The 19611-nt window shown below is 46.3% G+C and overlaps 1 protein-coding gene across 10 annotated transcripts in view; it reads right to left on the reverse strand.

The window, feature by feature from the left end:
- Positions 1–19611, reverse strand: part of ASRGL1 (asparaginase and isoaspartyl peptidase 1) — a 262467-nt gene that overhangs the window by 193232 nt on the left and 49624 nt on the right. For 5 of the 10 annotated variants that reach the window (XM_086926479.1, XM_086926476.1, XM_086926474.1 and 2 more), the window contains one exon: positions 10437–10643. In XM_086926479.1, the coding sequence (XP_086782605.1) occupies positions 10437–10623 (187 nt within the window). In that variant the 5' untranslated portion in view covers positions 10624–10643. Of the gene's footprint in view, positions 1–10436; positions 10647–14830; positions 14925–19611 lie in introns of all 10 variants that reach the window. The other 5 variants (XM_086926477.1, XM_086926478.1, XM_086926480.1 and 2 more) reach the window with 3 other exon arrangements.

The following is a 19611-nucleotide window of genomic DNA, read 5'->3' on the forward strand; positions in this document are numbered from 1 at the left end:
AAGCAATATTGCATGGTATCCCCCAAGGCCACGAATACTTTTTATTCAAGTTTGGAGACCCCAGATTTTACAAAAAGGTCAGGCTAAAGGTTTTAGTCACGGCTCTGAAGAATTGGGTTTTCTTCAGGAGAAAATTACAAATTCCATACTACGCCTCTCAGGCCCCAATATGGGACTCTCCAGGGACCCCAGAATGCCTTAGAGACCAACTGTCAACCCCTCTCAAATTAGCAGGGTTAATGCAGTGGAGAGATTTACAAAATGATCAACAGCTATTGGGGTGGGATTCCCTCTCTCTGTTGACGGGAGGAACCCTTACAAGATTTAAATATTACCAGCTGTCAAGCTGGTGGTCTACGGAAATATGGGATTGTACATCTAACCCGAAATTTGATTTTGTAAATAGAAAGGGGCGTTGGGATAAAGAACTCGCTTTTTGGTATGACGCTTTGATGGAAAAAGAGGGAGTTACTGATTTGGAACTTCAGAATCTCTGGGGAAATGTTGTGGGGCTGGATAGCAACAAACTGGTAGACCTGTGGGGGGACTCTTTTAGTCTGGTGAACGGAATAGTAAAATCCGCTCCTCTTAAACGAAACCATCTGTTCACACTGTACAGGGTGTATTTCTCCCCAAAAAGACTGACAAGGATCACAAACCTACAATATAGCTGCCCAAGGTGTAAATCTTTAGAGGCAGATTTGCATATGTTTGTATAATGCCCTAGCCTTAACTTGTTTTGGAAAAAAATTGAGGGTTTTTTGATGGATGTACTAGGAACACGGATCGTGGTTTCACCGGCAATGATTCTGTTCGGTCTGGGGACGGGTTACCAGCTTGCAAATCAGCAGACTAAATTTATTTTCTATGTGATGTTATTGGCTAGACGAGAAATATGTAAAGTATGGAAATCTGAAGATGCTCCCACTTTCTCTGATTGTTTAAGGTATATTATTTATATTAGTGAGTCTGATATAGCATGTGATAATTCCTCAGAGTCTAAGATCTGGGAGCTCCTTGTGGCATGGCGGAGCAGATGAGAGTATTCCGATGATTTCACCTGGGTACTGTCAGTGCTTAGTCCTCAACCAATCCGAGGGTCGCCAAGTCACAGAGGCTGAGGTGGATAAAGCAAACAGTAAACACTAGAGGGGAGTATCTTTTTCCGGCTCTCTCTGGCGTCGAATTCTGTGGGCGTAACATCGTGATGCCAGGGGGAGAGGAGAGGATCTCCGTCTAGAGCACCCAAATTGGTATATGAGGAATAAAAAAAAAAATTAAAAAAAATAAAATAAAAAAAAAAAAAGCCATTGACGCCATCAATGGCACCCTCAAGCCAAAAGACTCGGTCAAATCCCTAGGTATCACCTTAGACCCCAAACTAAACATGAAAAAACACATCGCTAACTCAGCCAAAAGCGCTTTCCTCAATCTGAAACTTCTCTACAAAATAAAACCATTCCTGCCTCCCAAGGACCTCCAACAGGCAACTCAAGCTCTGGTGCTCTCCAGAATGGACTATGGAATGGCAACCTTGACCGGCTCAGCCAAATCACACCTAGGCCCCTTGAAAACCACCCTCAATGCAGCGGCTACCATGGTTGGTCACAGGAACCAAGAAATTCGACCACATTTCCCCCGCGCTCAAGGATCTGAAATGGCTCCTTAATACCTGGCTGCGAAACTCAAAAGGGCTGGCCAGTCCAGGACCCTCAGAAGCTCCAGCACGCTTCTTCTCATTCCGTTGAAATCGCGGAAACGCAAAACTTTAAGCAAATGCTTTGCAGGTAATGCACCCAGGATATGGAACGCCATCCCTCCCCACATCAGAATGACCTCCCACTTCCCAAAATTCAAGACTTTACTCAAAGCACTCTTCCTGGAGGCCACCTGAACTGTAAGGGGATGCTCATAGTTCCCCTAACCCTTGTAATCATTTTGATCTGTATGTTGTTTTTTTTTTTGTTTTTTGTTTTTTGTTATCCTCTTGAGCTGTCCAGTTATCAATCGTCCATCGCCGTTAAGGCACATTGCTGTACCTGATGTGAAGCGCTCTGATACCCTCGGGTCCAGCTAGCGCTATACAAAACTTCTAATAAATAAATAAATAAATAAATAAATATCGTTAAACTGGGCGACTTGTTCCCGGCAGGCCACATATTTGACCCAGAAGACGCGTCCTTGTTTCCGGACGTGACATTTATGGACAAATTTGTGCTGGCTAGACTTCGGTCGGCGATTGGAACGGAGTTCTCGGACTACCCGCTAGAACCTCCGTCCTTCCCGCCACTTACAATGGTAATAGGCAGTAGCAGGGGGGTACACTTGATTTCCCAACGTTATAGAGCATGTGCAGATGTGATTCCCACTAGACGATTGTAGGGTATGCAGCGCTTGGGAAGCGGACTTGGGCAATCCAATCTCGGACGAACAATAGACGGCTTGCTGTAAAGTAACGAAAACAGTTGCTTTAAATAGTAGGCACAAGCTGATTCATTTCAAGTTTCTACGCAGAATAGATGTTACCCCTGCCAGAACACACAAAATAGACCCGACTAGATCACATCATTGTCGGTGATGCAGCTCCCCCCAAGCAGACTTCGCACACTTAGCCTGGACATGCCCACACATACATACTTTTTGGGTGGAAGTTCACCACACCTTGAGTAAGATCATACAAGTACCGTTCAACCCCCTGCCGGAGATGGTTTTACTGGGATACGTTGTCCAACTCCCTCTCAAAGTTCGTAGATTTGCTGCCATCGCTCAACTCTTGGCTAAAAGAGAGGTAGCAATAAACTGGGGTGGCTAGAGGGTCCAACAAAACGTGGCTGGATTCAAAGCTTAGCCTCCTGCTCTATGAAAAGTGACCAGTATGCCGCTACAATCCCTCCCTCCTCCAGGCCTAAAGACATCTGGGGGCCCTTCAAAGCCTTTTTATCTACACAACAGCAGGATCCCCCCAAACAACAGGAGCAGGGTATAGTTCCGACTGGAGTGGGCTAGGCTGGTACTCACTCCACAGCAACATTCCAAAGTATAAGGCACCCACTCACTATGGCTTGAATCTATTCCAACTTTAACAGCCTGCTGTTGGAAGGAGGGTGCTGACAGGTTTTCTGGATGCACGAACTGTAGTGTCGTTCGAGATAGACCTTAAATATACTGTATATAAGACACATCTCATATTACATTAACTAATGTGTTTCGATGTTGAACGTATCGCTTGACTGTACCCGAGATGTCTTTCAATTTGAAACAGTGACTGGTTTTGTCTTTACTAAAATGCTAAATAAAGTTAAAAAAAAAATAGGTAGAGGTTTGCACCTCTGGCTTAAATCCAGAGATCCTGAGCCAAGCGTGCCTGCGTAATAATATACTTGTGTTGATTGCACGAGTTGGTGTCTGCTTGTCCAGCGCACATTTAATGGAGGTGTTAGTAATAAGCTTACCTTCATGTATAAGGTCATTAGCTTTAGATTTGTATCGGTCAGGCACGTGTTGTATTAGTTTGACTAGCTCATCGTAGTGAGCCCTGTCGTAATGGGCTAGCAGTGCCTTGGCATTAGCAATGCGCCAGTTGTTTGCTGCCTGCGAAGCTATTTTTTAGCCAGATGCATCGATAAGCTTGGACTCCTTCTCAGAAGGAGGGGTGTCTCCTGCGACTTGGGAGTTAGCTCTTTCGCATGCGTTGGATACTACAAGATCTAAGGGTAGCTGCCCTTTAATATAAATAGGATTGGTAGGAGCTGATTCGTATTTATCATATGCTCTAGCAGTGATAATTCTAGCCCTTACAGGATTCTTAAAGACCTCGACTGTATGTTTTAGCATACCTTTTAGCATTGGTAATGTACGAGTTGTTCTTTGGGAGGAAGAAAGTGTTTAGAAAGAAAATACTCTTCTAAAGGTTCCTTGTGAAGTTCTACCCCATGATAATGAGTGGCCCAGTTAAGGAACTCAAGATAACCAATGTTGCCATCAGGTGGGGAAGGTCTAGAGGGATACAAATCAAGGTTATTGTCTGTAATTGGGTCAGTGTGGTAATCATCCCAAGCGTCAGCGTCCTCATCCTCATCCTCATCCCCATCCCCTTCATCCTGTGGGTCCGGTGTAATAGGCCAAAGTGGTGAATCGATAGGTGTAATGAGAAAGTTAGGATTAGGAGGAGGAGAAGGAGGTGGATTGTAAGGGGAAGAAGGGTTAGTGCACATATTCTTTGCTCTGGAAAGTCAGCTTTCGATTTCTTTGGAATGGTTGCTTGAATATGACCGGTCTTAGGATTTCTAACTAATTTTTTCTGTTTTGGGTCGAAAATTGGCTCATTAGACGGAAGCTCTTTGGGGAAAGTGTCTTTATCTCTCCGTGGAGACTTAGGTGCCAAAGATTTTGGCTCCGAGCCCTTGGGCGTTGATAATTTGGGATCAGTGTGTTTAGACTTTTCGGAGTCCTTTGTTTGAGGATTTTGGCTCGGAGTCTTTGTCTTTTGAACATTTTGGCTTTGAATCTTTGGTCATGGGGGATTTGGGCTCCGAGTCTTTGGCTTTGGATGGTCTTGGCTCCAAGTCTTTGGACTTGGGATGTCTGGGCTCCCAGCCTTTGGGCTTAGAGGGTTTCGGCTCAGAGCCTTTCGGCGTAGCATGTGGAACCTTCGGTCCTGAAGGTGTCTTGCTCTTATGTTTCGAAGCCGTAGGTGTCAGTTCAGCATCAGAGTGGGGCTGGCTCGAGCCCAAAGGCTTTTCTTTTTTTCCGGAGTCAAGACGGAGGGCGGGGCATTAGAAAGATGTTATTGTGCGAACCTGAACCCGAGGGCGAAGGAGGGACCGGAGCCTCTCTCTTTTGTGGAATGGGTACCGAGGGATTTGTACTCACGGTAATGATGTCTTCCTCCATGTCGGAGTCGGCTTCAGACACAGAGACCTGCTCTTCTTCCTTTGGCTCCAAAACTGGAGGTTGGATGCTGGAATCTTCTCCGAAGATGTCCGGAATGGAGTCAGTCTGGTGCTGCATTTCGTGGAGCCGGGTCTGATGATGACGAAGTGTCTTTTTCAATCAGAATGATAGACATGCGTCGCAGCTTTTTTTGTTGTGTTCAAGGGACAAGCAGAGGTTACAAACTTCGTGCAAGTTGGTGTGTGGAAATTTAGCGCAACACCCGGGACATAGTTTAAATGGAGTCTGTTCCATCGACTGCTAATGCGGTCGACACGGGTGGGCTCGACGGCCTGCCTCGAGATTACCAATGGAAAGCTTTCCGAAGTAAGATGAGCGTCGAATAATGGGTCGCAATCGATAATACCGTCAAGGGTAGTGGATTGTGTGCCGAAGGGGTCCAAAAACTGTACCGAACTGAAGCGCAGCAATACACATCCGAACCCGATGGTGGAAAAAAGCAATCTAAGGATAGAGTCGATGCCCATGCGCACTATCACCGAAAGGAGAAGTCACCTACCTCGTGACTACAAGACTTCTTTGAACAAAAACAAAGTGCAAACATATGGACCCAACACTAGATGGCGATCTATGATAAAGCATATAATCTACAGGGCATACGCCTCAAACACAAATTTTTGAACGATGCTTGCACAAGCACGATCGTCTATGTGGCAGGCAGACTGAAAATTATAACTTTGACATCCCCTGAAGGGTAAAGCATGACTGGTGAAGACCAAGAAGATAATCTGCGGCATTCGACAAAGATTGTGTCTCAGCCCCACCCTCAACAAATACATGACCCCCCCCCCTGGCTCGAAGATCGCATGGAGTCAACATCATCGCTTACAGCAACCACATCTAGATAATCCTCTTGCTGTCAGAAGACCCTCCAGCACCAGAGCCAACTTCCAAAGATGCATGATGAATGTCACAGACTGTATGAAGGACAACTGTCGCAAGCTCAACATGGACAAGACAGGAGTCCTCATCTTCGGGAACAGCAACTCACCATGGAGAGATGCTTGGTGGCCTGCTGAACTCACCCCTCCCTCCTCCCCAACAGAATACGCCTGCAACCTCAGCATAATCTTGGTCAGCGAGCCATTGATGCAGAAACAGGTTAGTACGGTCTCATCCGCCTGCTTCTACACCCTACGCATGCTTCAAAAGATTTTCAGTTGGCTCCCAATCAACACAAGAAGGACCATCACTCAGGTCCTCATCACCAGCAGGCTGGACTATGGTAACAATCTCTTTGTAGGAATCACTGCACGCCTCCTGAAGAGACTACTAACAATAGAAAACTCAACAGCAAGACTCTCTCGACCTCACCAGGTAGCCCCACATCACTCCACACCTCAAGAAGCTACACTGGCTTCCAATCCAGAAGAGATGCCAGTTCAAGATCTGACCCACGGATACAAAGCCTTGCACAAAGGACCAGCATACATCAACAAACGGATGACCTTCCACCAACGAACCGGAGATCTGTCTCCCTCTTTGTTGCAGACATCCCGGATCCTCATCGCCAAAAGCGAAGGTCACTCCTCTGTCACCAGGCGGCCAACGCCTGTAATGACCTTCCCTTGCACCTTAGGAACGCCTGATCGCTGCGGGATTTCAAGAAAGGACTCAAGACCTAGCTGTTCGACTGAGCAGAGCACTGCGTGCTAGCAAGCCCAGTGCCTTGAGACACTCATGGGCGATTTGTTGTGCTTTATAAATCCTGACTGATTGATTTAGGACAATGTGAATTGGCCATTAGTGTTATTTGCTATGGTGTACTTACATGCAATATTGTGTGGACTACACTGCATTATTTGTTAAACTGTATTTTATGTATAAATGCCAATAAAACGTGTTATGCCATGCCACAAAAAGATTTCTTAAACTGTTTATGAATTAACAGAACCTAGAATTTGAACAACACAACTACAACTATCATGAGTAACATAACTTTATAGCTATTGGGTACTAAGGCCCCATTCTTAGATACAGAAGTAACAGAACAAGGCATATGCTGAAACTTTTCATAAACTTAGATTTGGGGAATTCACAAAAACACATTTGATTACGGATGCAAATACAAATAAAAACTGTATATTTTTCTTAATTGGTGGATTATCTCCCTGCAGTTTTTTCCTCTACACAAGAATAATTTAAACATTAGCAATACTGATTAATACCCTTCCTCTGCGGCCCTTGAATACAAGACGGTTTCAGAAATTCACACCGAATCTGCGCACCAATCTGCACTCTTTAGTGAAGCAAACGGAGTGTGAAAAGCCATTGGAAATGTTTGTGAACACCCAAAAAGTCATAACTATGTATGTTAACCACATTTCCAATGACTGCTTCCATGCCCACCCGGAACACATTCTCATTCCCACCGCAAGCTTTAACACGTCATGGTAATATGTTGGTACATGGAAGGATACTCTCTCGTTGAGGTATTTGGGTCCGATGTTGTGGAGGGATTTGTAGGCGTGGGTGAGGAGTTTGAAAGTGACCCTCTTCTCGACGGGGAGCCAGTGGAAGTTATGTAGGTGTTGGGTCATGTGTTCCTGACGCGGTGTCCCGAGAAGTCTGGCTGCAGCGTTCTGGATGGTTTGGAGTTTGTGCAGAAGAGCCCTGTTGATTCCGACGTATAGGACTTTGCTGTAGTCCAGTCTGCTGGTTACGAGCTCGTGGGCTAGTATAGGAAAATTATAGCTAGAGAAAATTTCAACAAGGCCTATTCATAAGAATACATTTAAAATATCCCACACACAGAGAGGTAATCAAGAAACACCCTAATTGAAACAATGTGTACACATAAAAAGAATTAACATGATAAATGCATTTACTTATTTTCTGTATAGTTCATGATTTATTTAGTATTACAAAAACTCAATTATGCATATAAGATACAAAATGGTCATTCCAAAGATCTAATTTCAACAGCCAACATGAATATATACAAATCCATATGATAGACGAAACGTTGATTCAGGCAATGCGGCAGATGTCTACCCGTGCTCGTGGGCGACGGTCTTTCTGCAGTCGGGGGAGGAGTGGGGGAGATCCATTTGAAAGTCTTACAGAGAATGCGTAGGCAGATGAAACTAGTGGAAGCGACGGCGTTGATCTGGCGGTTCATGAAGAGGGAGGAGTCGAGGATGATGCAGAGGTTTCGTGCGTGGTCTGTAGGGGTGGGTGGATTCCCAAGAACGGAGGGCCACCAGGTGTTGTCCCAGGCGGAGGTGCTGGGTCAGAGGATGAGGACTTTGGTCTTCTGTGAGTTGAGCTTCAATCAGCTGTCCTTCATCCAGGTTGCCACGTTCTTCATTACTTCCTGGAAGCATTGCTACGTTCTTCATTCCTTCCTGGAAGCAGAGTCTGGTGTCCTTGGGATTCTTTGTGAGTGAGAGGATGAGCTGGGTGTCGTCGGCGTAGGATACAATGCTGAGCCCATGCTATCTGACGATGGCGGCGAGCGGGCCATGTAGATGTTGAAGAGCTTGGGGCTGAGCAATGATCCTTGTGGTACTCCGCAGTTGATATCGGTGGGTTCAAAGAGGAAGAGGGGGAATCTGATCCTCTGGGTTCTGCCGGGGAGAAAGGATTGGATCCAGTCGAGGGTGGCTCCTTGCATCCCCGCTTCGTGGAGTCTGGCTGCGAGCGTTTTGTGTATCACAGGACGGTTTCACTTGAGAATATTGTGTGCAGTTATACAGTGAATTGTAATTACGAAGACCTTAAGGCCAGAGAAATAACCACGCCCACTGGGGCGTTCAAAATGAATATCACGCAGCTGCACTTCACCGATCCTGTGTTCATGTTTTTTTTGCCATTGAAGAAGGGTCAAAAGACTTGAATCGCGTCAGGCTGTGAATGGCAGTAATACTTTGATGACATTCTTTTTACATCTACGTGCAGCCTTCGTGAAATGAATAATGAAGGGATCCAACCTACCTGATGTGGCTCTTCCATAAGGGGTAACTCTTTTGGATTTGGATATATTTATATATACACATACATACACATACACACACACGCACACGCACACGCACACAAACAAACATGCATATATAAATATAACCTAGTGGCAGTCACCACTGGGAGATTCGAGTTAGGATCAAGTTTCCATAGGAAAAGCACTCTTTTTTTTGGTTTCCTTATAACCTTGGTGCCGTTTAACAAATCTTCAGGAAACTTTCCAAAACAAAGTCTCATCCACGTCAGCTCCTACCATGAACGTTTTGCTGTGATCCATCAAGCAAGTGTCAAGCAAAGGTGAAAAGGAGGGAGGTCCCAAAACGCCTTTTCCACATGTATTTTTCCATAAGAAAATTACACAACAGCTATTGCCAAAACTGCTGAACGGAATTACACAAAAGTTGGCAGAAAACTAGATCTTTGTCCATAACTTGTGATTTGGTGTAAATCCGTTCAGTAGTTTTGAGAAATTAAGGTTAAAAAATATAAATATTCCATATTTCACACCACGAAGCCAACAGATCTCTACATAAGATCTGACTGGCTGCCACCACATCATGAAAGATGTGGCAGCCACCTTAGGACTCAGGGACTCAGTCCCGTCCTAGATAAAAGTAAAAATGAAAAAGCACATGGGGGGGCAGGTAAAGCTTCCCTGCCCTCCTAGGCCTTGTGGGGAGTGGTCCTAGAGGGACCCACCTCGGGGCCACAAATAGCACTTTATACGCTTCAATTAAAATAAAAAGGCATTCACCTTGTCTTTTATTAGCACCCCACACCCCCAGGATGGGCCAGGGCATTAATAGTCTATCCTCTGGGCCGTTTTTAAAAATAAAGGGTAGGAAGCAAACAACCCTCCTCATCCTGGGGGCTCCTCGCCGTGGTCTCAAACAAAGGAGACATAAGTGCACCGGGTGGACCCTGGACACCCAACAAAAAATCAAGTGGCTGGATCACACCAGGGCTGCTCCCCCACCATCCCCCCCAAAGATTTTCATATTTTGGTGCACTAAGTGGGCACCGGGGAACCATCTGCTAAGAAACTATCATGCAGGATCCTGCAGACACTCACAATGGGTGCCGGCAGGAGCCTTGGAGCTCCCCCTGTGGCCACCAACTTAAAAAAGTATATAGGTTTGTGGATGCCACAGGTGAACACCCAAAATCATATAGAAAACGAATAAAGTGAATATTAAATGAGTGCCGAGGAGCTACTCATTTATTATTCACTGCTCTAGAGAAGGAGCGCCTCCAATGCCATAAGAGGGTGTTTTACTTATCGGTTTTTGGATCCTGATGGTGCCCTTAGAAAAGACAGGTACATCACCAAAAATGTACTTTAATATTAAGGGGGATGCAGAATGAGGGAGGCGGCCCCTCGGCGAAATAAAAAGTACGTTTCCTGTCTGGACAATCACAATTTTGTATTGCTTGCTAGAAATTGATGCCAGATTATCTGCATCGAAATGTCTCAAAGACACAACACAGGTGGTATGAGGTTAGCAGTCTGGAAGGAGAAGTACCTGCATTAAAATGTGGATCATCTTCCATCACAACAACAGCTTCTTCTACTGCATCCATTGCACTGCCTCCTTCCTTCAGAATGCTGTAACCTTTCAGAGCAGCTCGTTTGACACCTGCTTTGCATCCCGCCTCTCTCTCAGTGGAAATGCTACCTGCACCACCATGTATCACAATAACAGGCTTCATGTTTATGCCTTTGTGAGCATCTACCGGATAAAAGAAAAAAAAATATGTTAATCATGAACATTTAAAATTGACGTAAAAACAATCCCATCTCAGGCATAGTTAATTATGACATACGCCGAATATCATTACCCAACGCCTTGAGACATCTGCTTTGGGGGGACGTTTCTCATGAACTATTACTACCAGCAAAGTGCACTCGCAAACTGTCCCCAACTGTGGTACAAGTAACCAAGAGCTAACTGAACGTACCATTTCCCATCAGCTTCTGAAGATTGGTGGCCGAGGGCAGGTACGTTATCATCTTAAGAAAACAAACAACCATAGATACAGTAGGTGTGATCTTGCACACTTCTTCCAAAAACAGAGCTTTGGAAAAGAAGTATCTCATAGAGGTTAGGCTAAGGATAAAAAAAAAAAAACTTGCATCCAAATGTTGTGTTCACCTGCATCAATCCATCTCTTATGTTGCAGGAGAAAGGGGAACATGAATATGCAACAGGTGTCCATAACCCACGATAGAATTGGGCATCCATGTCCTCAAACACTAATGATTTAGTGGCTCCTTGATAGAAGCATGCATCATTGCTCCTAAACTATATATGCTTCAGTGATCCTAGGAAGTATATGCACCAATTGCCGCAGGACCTAAATCTCTCGGAAGTCCCAGGCAGAACACTGAAAGCCCCAGATTTAAATGTGGATTAATGGACCCACACAGGAAGGACCATTTAATAGCCCTGCATAGTAAGTAGCATTCATGGCCCACATAGTAAGGAGCATCAGTTGTTGAACCATATAGTAAGGAACATTAGTAGACCCACATGGTAATGAGAACTTCCACAAAGTAACCAACGTGAACGACCCCACACAGTAAAAGGCAGGAGGGGAAGGAAAAGATGAGACAGACTGTGTTCAAACAGAAGAAAACAACGATTGGGCGGAAGAAAATGATATTAGGGAATTAGAGCAAACTACGGCAAAGCATAAAAAAAGTGAAGAAACAAGTACAGCATAAAAATGAAATAGGTAAAAGAACGAAGGGAAGCAAGCAACACATGAAAGAGTATGCAGACTAAAAAGCATAAGCACACAGAAGGAATGAGTAGATATGAGAAAGATGTAACTGAAATTTGACAGGGTAGACAAAGACAGAAGAATCAGGCAAGTAAAAGGCATGCAGAGGCAAGAGGGGGCGGAAGGCACAAGGAGGTATGAGGGTAAGGAGTCAGCATGCACACATGGGATGGGGACGCCGTCAGCAAAAAGCATGAGAGGCTCAGTGAGGAATAGGATGCGTCAGCAGTAGTATCTCTGGGACACCTTTCTTATTCACTGTACTGCAGCTGGTGGCTCCCAAAGAAGTAGAATACTTACGCAGCATCATTGTGTATCTGCAAGAAGGAAACATGGGCGTTGCATGTGTGGCCTCTGTGGAAGTGCTCTGGTGTCAAACAAATGACGAGAGGCTTGCTCTTATCTGGTCACTGTAATAATCCAGCTGCGTTTATGCATGGACTGTAGTGAGTGAGAGCTGATAGGGCACGTGTCGTGCTTATGATCCTGGTTTGTATGGGAGAAGGCTCTGCGTCTTGGGTGGAAACGTTTAAAAACAAATTCAGCCCTATGCTGCGTTCTTGAACTGTTGATTCTGGATGTTTCTAGTTTGAAGGATAGAGTTTTGTGATGTGAATGCCCTGAAGGGGGGATGCATATGGTGAACAAGAACTATACTGCAGGGAGGAGGAAGAGGAGAGCGGGCAGAGTGAGGGGTCAGGTAAGAGGGACAAAGAGACGTTAGGTGAAGATGCACAGATTCAGGTAAGGTTACTTTCCCAGGCAGTACAAGTGTTTTGTTGACATTCCTGAGACTGGAGGGAGGACACCTAGACACTGAAGTACGGAAATAAGAAACAGACTCCCCTTCGAAATATGAGTATTTCCCACACAGATAGCTGCTGATTAGTCTTATTTAAGACTGCCGTTTGGTGGATGGTAGGGTGGGACTGCAATTTCTGGTGTCAATTTAGGAGAATCACCCTTTCGTCTCTCTTCCTGATCCCCTTAAGGTGCGGCCGTTGATAGTTTGGTCCGGTGCAGGCTGCTCACACCTCTTGGGGTCTCTCTTAAGGGAGCTCCAGGTAGAGATGGCCATGTTGTGGAGATTACAACTACAGACAAAGGCTGAGTCAGGAAGACAGCCCGAGATGGATCTATGAAAGGAGAAATGATCCAAACCAGTTCTCCAAGGGTAGACAGATAATACACCACTGCTGTGTGCCATCTCTGCACAACCCCAGTTACCCACTTTTTTGTTCCATACGTAAATCCTATTTTACCAAGGAGGGGATGCGCCACAGAGTATCCCGTGGAATCCTGTGCAACCAAAACTGGTGTCTTCCTTACAACAAGCTTCCCAGAGGTGAATGGCCATCATCTAGAATCTGATCTGGAAGAAGAACTATTTTTTCTGTCCTTGAATGCATAGATAGCCCTGCCTGGACAAAGGTGAAAAAGAGTGAGCCATCTCTGCAGGAGAGCTCACAAATGCTGTGAACTAGGTAGTTGACCTTGGTGTGCCTGTCTGCCAGAGACTTGTGAGGAGTGTGACTGGCCTGGCACTAATTAGGAGCTGGTCACTGATGCCAAAGCAGAGGATTCGCATCCTGACTTGTAGCACTTGCTTGAGGGCCTGAAATGACTCGTGGACGGAGCTGACACTTGCCCTCTTGTGCCCGAGCTATCTGCACCACGGAAGAGGTTCAAGTGTGCTAAACGAAGCACATTTGTGGATAGCCCCTGGCACTTGTCAAGTGGGTGCAGACTACGCAGGAAGCAAAAACTACGACTGAAGCCCTGGAAAGTGTGACAAAGTTACAGAGTGGCTGCCCATGACACTATCCCCAAGTGTGCCCGTTCAGATCGGGCTACACAGAAGCACCTTAAAGCAACACAGTCACCAACCCGGGACCTGCACCTTGCGGGGAGACCTCAGCAACTCTCCCCAATACTCACCCAACCAGAAGTAAAAGGTCTGACTGCAACCAAAGGGCCCAACTGCTGCTGACACCATCTGCCCAGAATATGGACAGCATCTTCAGAAAGCCACAGGCTGGTGTTTCCTACATGACACTGACTGAGGTAACACATACTGAAGATCAAGAGGCCAACGCGAGCCCTACCACAGCCCCAGAACAAGGGTGAGAGGGAGTGCTGTTACTGCCAAAGACTGATAGCCAGGAGGAAAATGTGCTGCACATGAAGTACTACCTACACCAGAACAACTCTAAAGTAAAAAGGCAAAGCTGGACTGGGGCAGCCCTACCTGGAAGTCTTAGCCTCTGACACACATGTCACTTAACCAACAGTTTTTTTACGGTCTACTACGGAGTTTCACTGTGTAATAAAGTTCTTTATTTTTATAAAGCTAAGCACAGGACTGGAGAATGTAGTTATTGGTCTGTTGGGCATTTGTGGAGTGTTGAGCCTTTTGCACCCCCACACTAACCTCTCTGAGAAGCCTGTTAATGCTGGACATCACTAGAACTACGAGCCAAGTGCTTAAGTGGTTGTACTTGGCAGAGTTTGGCCGAATTTCAGGCCAACACAGGAAAACGGCCCCCAGCCCCCATGACTGTGGCACACTAGCCCGGTGACCGAACTCTCCAACAGGGACTCAAATAACCCCTAGTCACATTACTCATAATGCTAATTCCACTGCTTCTACACCATCAAACACAGAACTGAAGTATACAACATTATCTATACATCAAGCTCTAAAACTCTGGGATGGATTGCCTCTCAAACTACATAAAAGCCCTTCAAATGGAGGTCTTCATGAAAAATCTGAAGACATGACTTTTCTGGCTACGTTTCCTCTTGATGCCCAGAAACAGTTCTGTTATTTTTATATTCGGCCTCTGTTTCTACCTTGGCTCGCGGTGCTGCCTGGGCTCTTGGGCATACTGTGGTTCTGTGTCTAGAGCCCAGGGTTCTATGATGTAGCCGTTATCGAGAGGCGGTTTCCCCAGCTGAGCTGGTTGGGTTTTGTTCTTCTCCGCAACTTTAATAAATGTCTCTTGCATACCACAAAAGAACCCATACTTTTATTTATTATAATTTTGGCGACAATTTGGCTGAGAGAGACCAACGAGATATGGAGTGAACAACATGCCAACAACCAAACCCACATCAAGAAGGATCAGCTCACCTGGACACTTGTATGTATTTACAGAGAGGTGGTCGCTGCAAGGTACGTCGCAAGCTTCCTTCACCGCACACTCGACTCTAATCCCTCTTCAACACTGATGGAGCAAGGCGGAAACACATTTTTGTATACCCCTTGTGAAGTTACTTCTCCATAACAGTAATATGCAATAATCGTGTGGTTTTGAAATTAACCAACATAGAATAGAATGATCCAACACAAATACACGAGGGATACTAAATTGCATGTAATTGCAAATCATAATCTACTAATTTGTAATGTGTTTTGTCCTAAAAAGTACGCATTTGTCATAATCTAATTGAACATTGCATGAATGTGCTCTGTCGGTTTATTTGTGGCATAAATCATGAAGATTGGTAAGTGACCCACACATATATGTTGCTTAAAGCTAGGTAACTACTACCTGGGATGCTATTAGTAGGGGGGAGGTAAACAGAAGGGCTTTAATTCTCAAATTTACGTTTGTGTTTGTTTCTATAATAGTTTCTAAAATGTGGCCTAAGTGGCCCATACAAAATCGAGGCTGACTGCGACTCCAAGTTTGCGAGGAAGTACGCGTGCGCAAGTTTGTAAAGGGAGAAGAGCGAGCAGCCTGTGCCTGAACAGAATGGGTCAAGGACAGTATGGCCTGCATCTTGGAATTGATACCAAATTTTCGAATGTCAGCATCTTGAACGTGGGAATGGGGCATCGAATAACAAATTAAAGGACACAAGCGTAGGTGGCATGGCATGAACAATGGGCTTACTATTTTTTTCAATTAGAACGATGACTGTGGAAATTGAACAATAATGTGATGCTCATCCACCCCTCAAGTGACCAATCACGGACAGTCTAAGACCCCAAAGTTACGACCTTTAGATAGATAAGTTAGTGAAAAAGGGTATAAAAGAGGACATTTGGGATGATAAAGAGAGCTTGCTTTCAGATTTTATCTTTGCACCCCGACATGCTGTAGGTCTGCGCAACTTTTCCTATGGCGCAGGGACTTTGACATTTTTCAGAACTTCAACTTTTGAATGGGTGCAGAGTCCTATGAGAAGGGAACATCGAGAGAGATGTTCATTGGGAACTATTCTGTCCTTATGCTGAAGCCTGTGTTTCCAAACTTTGGTAATATAAAAAACTTTTCTTATTTCCTAAACTGTCATGCTAATAAATGAATGGTTTTGAATCTTAAATTTTTCTTCTAGGTTATTGAGGTTTAAATACATTTTCTTTGAGAATGAAAGATAGAGGTCATGCTAGGAGATCTAGTCTCTGAATAAAAATGAAGTAAATGGAGAATTAAGCTGGTCTTGTTGTCCTTTAGTTAACTTTTACTAGCTGATCCATTGACAAATAATGGTGGATTGTTTTAAATGTTTTCCTGAAATTAAAACCATGGTACTGTGGAAAATAGACAAATTGATGTACATAAGCAGCGTTCATTTCCCTTTTTCCCACTCCTCTCCCTGTATGCACCATGAATACCATAAAATATTGACCGTATCACTCCGCCAGTAAAAGCCCGTGCCCATATGTACATGACAGCCATTTTAGGCACCTTGGCCTCTTGCCCACTCATTAGAATCACTGGCTTCCCTCCTGCGCACATTTGACCACCCCCCTCCCACTCTCACATGCATAGACCATGAAACCCAGCACTCTGCGCGACCCTGCTATGAAAGGCAACCCTCCTGCTTGACCCAGGCACCCCCCCCATTTCCCTCTTGAAGAGGCATCCTTCGCCTCAGCTGACATAGCCCCCAGCTGTATCTGACTGCCCCTGTTCTCTCATGTACGGGTCATAAGACCTCTCTCTCTCTCTGTGCGACTCTGACCCTGCGCGCACCCTGACCCCCTCCTTCTCCCTCACATGGACAAGTCATAAACCTTCTCCTTCTGCAAGACCCTGTCCTTGGGAGTCACGGCCACGCCTGACCAACACCTCCTTTCCTTCCATGAATGCCCCTCTGTTGACAAGCCTTCCCTCCGCGCTCGATTGTCCACGCAGCATGAATGCCACTCCTTTGATGACCCCTTCCCCCGAGTCCGACTGACCACACATGTCCGAGGCCATCGCCTAAGCCAGAGGATACCATTTACTGCACTTTATTGTATGAAGTCACTCCTCTTCAAAGGACCCACTATTGATCCTGGTCTCCCCACCCCCTGGGCTACGATCAGGCGCACACATCCTAATAATCAGCGGAACATTCAGCTGCGTCATTGCCCCCTCTCTTATCAGCAGGTCAAGGGTCCCTATTGTGAACACATGTGGGGTAGGATTGACACGAGGATTATGGGGTTATCTTTTCTTTGTTTCACAATGCTGTGACTGTAATGCCAAGTGTTTTGTAAGGTATAAAAGGCTGAGTCTCAGCTCACTTGTTAGAGCACCTCGAGACGATACCTTGTTGTCTGATCTGATGTGTTCTGCTCCGTCGGAATAAACTTCTGTTTCCTGCCTTCTGGTCTCCGGCGCCTGCCTCATTGCTTGGTAAATTTGAATGGTACAAGGGCGGTTAGCGCCGGGCAAATCTTGAGAAAGGTCCTAGCCCTACCTTTTTCTACAATTGGCGTCCCAAAGCGTGGGGCCCATCAGCGACACGTGGATCCAGTGGGAGAGGTCCCGACGACAGAGTGAACGACTGCAACGATCGGGAGAGCTCGTGTCCGATAGACCCTCGTCTGACAGCCGATCATCCGACCTTCACTAGTTCTGAACAGACCTCTCTCGAGTGATCCACGGTCCTGACTGGGAACCATTAGGAGTGCCACGGGCATCACGAAGAAGAGAGGACGATCGGGCGCTGGATCCAGGAGACAGGAAACCGTCCACGCGGTCCGGGTAAGGTCGTGTAAACACGACGAATTGAGAAAAGATTGTTTTGTTTGGATAATACTAGTATTACGCTTTGTTGAAACTTCTGGAGATTCACTGTCTGCAAACGGGGAAAAACAAACAGGCTCTCTCTTTGCAAGCAGTGAAGGATAGGTAACGCAGACTTTTGTCCCCGTTGTAATCCGTCGTGCCTATCTTCCTCCCCCACTGTTTCCCGAACTGTCGTTCGTGGATTATTGTCTGGAGATTCTTTGTCTGCAAACAGGGAAGAACAAGGTCTCTCTTTGCAGGTAGAGAAAGAGTGGGTAGCGATAACTTTTCGTGCCCACTTATTCTCCCCACTGAATTGTTTGATTGGCCGATTATTCGGTATTGGTTCGTTTGAGGTATTCACCGCCGGCAAACAACGGAGAATAGAAATATTCTGTCTAGTCTTTGCCCGCCGTGATAAGATAGGTAGTGCAGACTTTTGTCCCCGGTGTAAACCGTCATGCCTATCTTCTCCCCACTGGTTGGTAGCCTGTTTAGCCCGGACCGCTTATTAGAGATGAACCATCCAGCTCCACTGGAGGGCACCCCTAATAAGGACATGTTCACTAAGCATGGACTAGTCGCTATAGCTTATAATAGGTTATGGCATAAAAAATACAAGAAAAAGAGTTGAGCGAAATCAGTAGGCCACTGATGAGCCATCAACTTCGCTAAAAATAAAATAAAAAACGTTAGAAATAACTCGCAATAAGAAACATAAAAATGGCGAGGGAAGACAAGCTTGACACCAAGGCAGCCACGAGGTAGCTAGGTTCCGTTGCCTATTTCTGCCCTAAACATGTCTGCTTCATTGCCCACCACGCCCAAATAACGGTCACACGAAATAGAAACAAATTCAATAGGTACCTACCCCCATCCCGGAAACTCCCGAAGTGCCACAGGTCCGCGGTTACGCCCATCCGGTAGGCGAGGCCTCGAGGCATGCGGGGCTCGCCTGGACGCAGTCGGAAGGGGAGGCTGTGGGGCGGACGGCCCAGAAAACCGTGATGGCCTCTCCTTCTCTCCTCCTCTGCTGCCCTGCAGGCCACGGGGGGGGGCTGTCTTGCCTCAGCCACCGACCACCCCCCCCCCCTCTGTCTCTCGCCTGGTCCGACCCGCAAAGAAGGCCGAAGCCAAAAGCGAGAACGGCGGCGCTTGCAAGTACTCCCGCCACATGTCAAATTCCTGGATAGTTACAGGTAGTCCCGCCACATGTCCACCTCTGGAGAGTTGGAGGTAGTCCCGCCACCTGTCAAAGAGGAAGGGGGGGGGCTGTCTTGCCTCAGCCGCCGACCACCCCCCCCCATCTTCAATAGCCAGCACGGCCAATATCGAAGCGGCGGAGCCGAGGAACGGCGCGGGGTCGCTGGAAGGGGGAGGTGACGCGAACGGGCCTCCCCCACCTCCCTCCAGGTGGAGGCTTCCAGCGACACCCCAACGCTCTTTTCTTAAAGAGGGTCCACATCGAAAAGCGGTCTTTTGCCCGGGACGGGCACACGCCCCATGCCTTCTCTCCTCGACTTTGAAGATTCTATGAGAGCCGGGGGGCCCCCGACCCCTCCGCATGGGTGCCCCCGTCCCCCTCACTGGGAACCGCGACATCGACGCACTCCTGCCGGCGCCAGCCTCAGTTTGGAAATGGCTAAAACACAGCCAAGGTACAGACTTGTTCAGTTCCGGTGGAACACCAGAGTGACCCGGTAGGAAAATTGTTGCCGCCCTCCCCACTCTTTGACTGATGGTCCATATTGTTAGACTGTTACCACATTACGCAAAACTTTTTGAACTACCAACGGAAGGTTCTGGTCCAACCATGAGTCATTGAAGACATTCTGACTATACCGGAACCTGCCTGACCTCGCCCAAAATGGCGCCGATACACGAAACAAAACTTTCGAACTCCCTG

This window comes from Lissotriton vulgaris, chromosome 6 (assembly GCF_964263255.1).
Source record: "Lissotriton vulgaris chromosome 6, aLisVul1.2, whole genome shotgun sequence".
Taxonomy (NCBI): Eukaryota; Metazoa; Chordata; class Amphibia; order Caudata; family Salamandridae; genus Lissotriton; species Lissotriton vulgaris.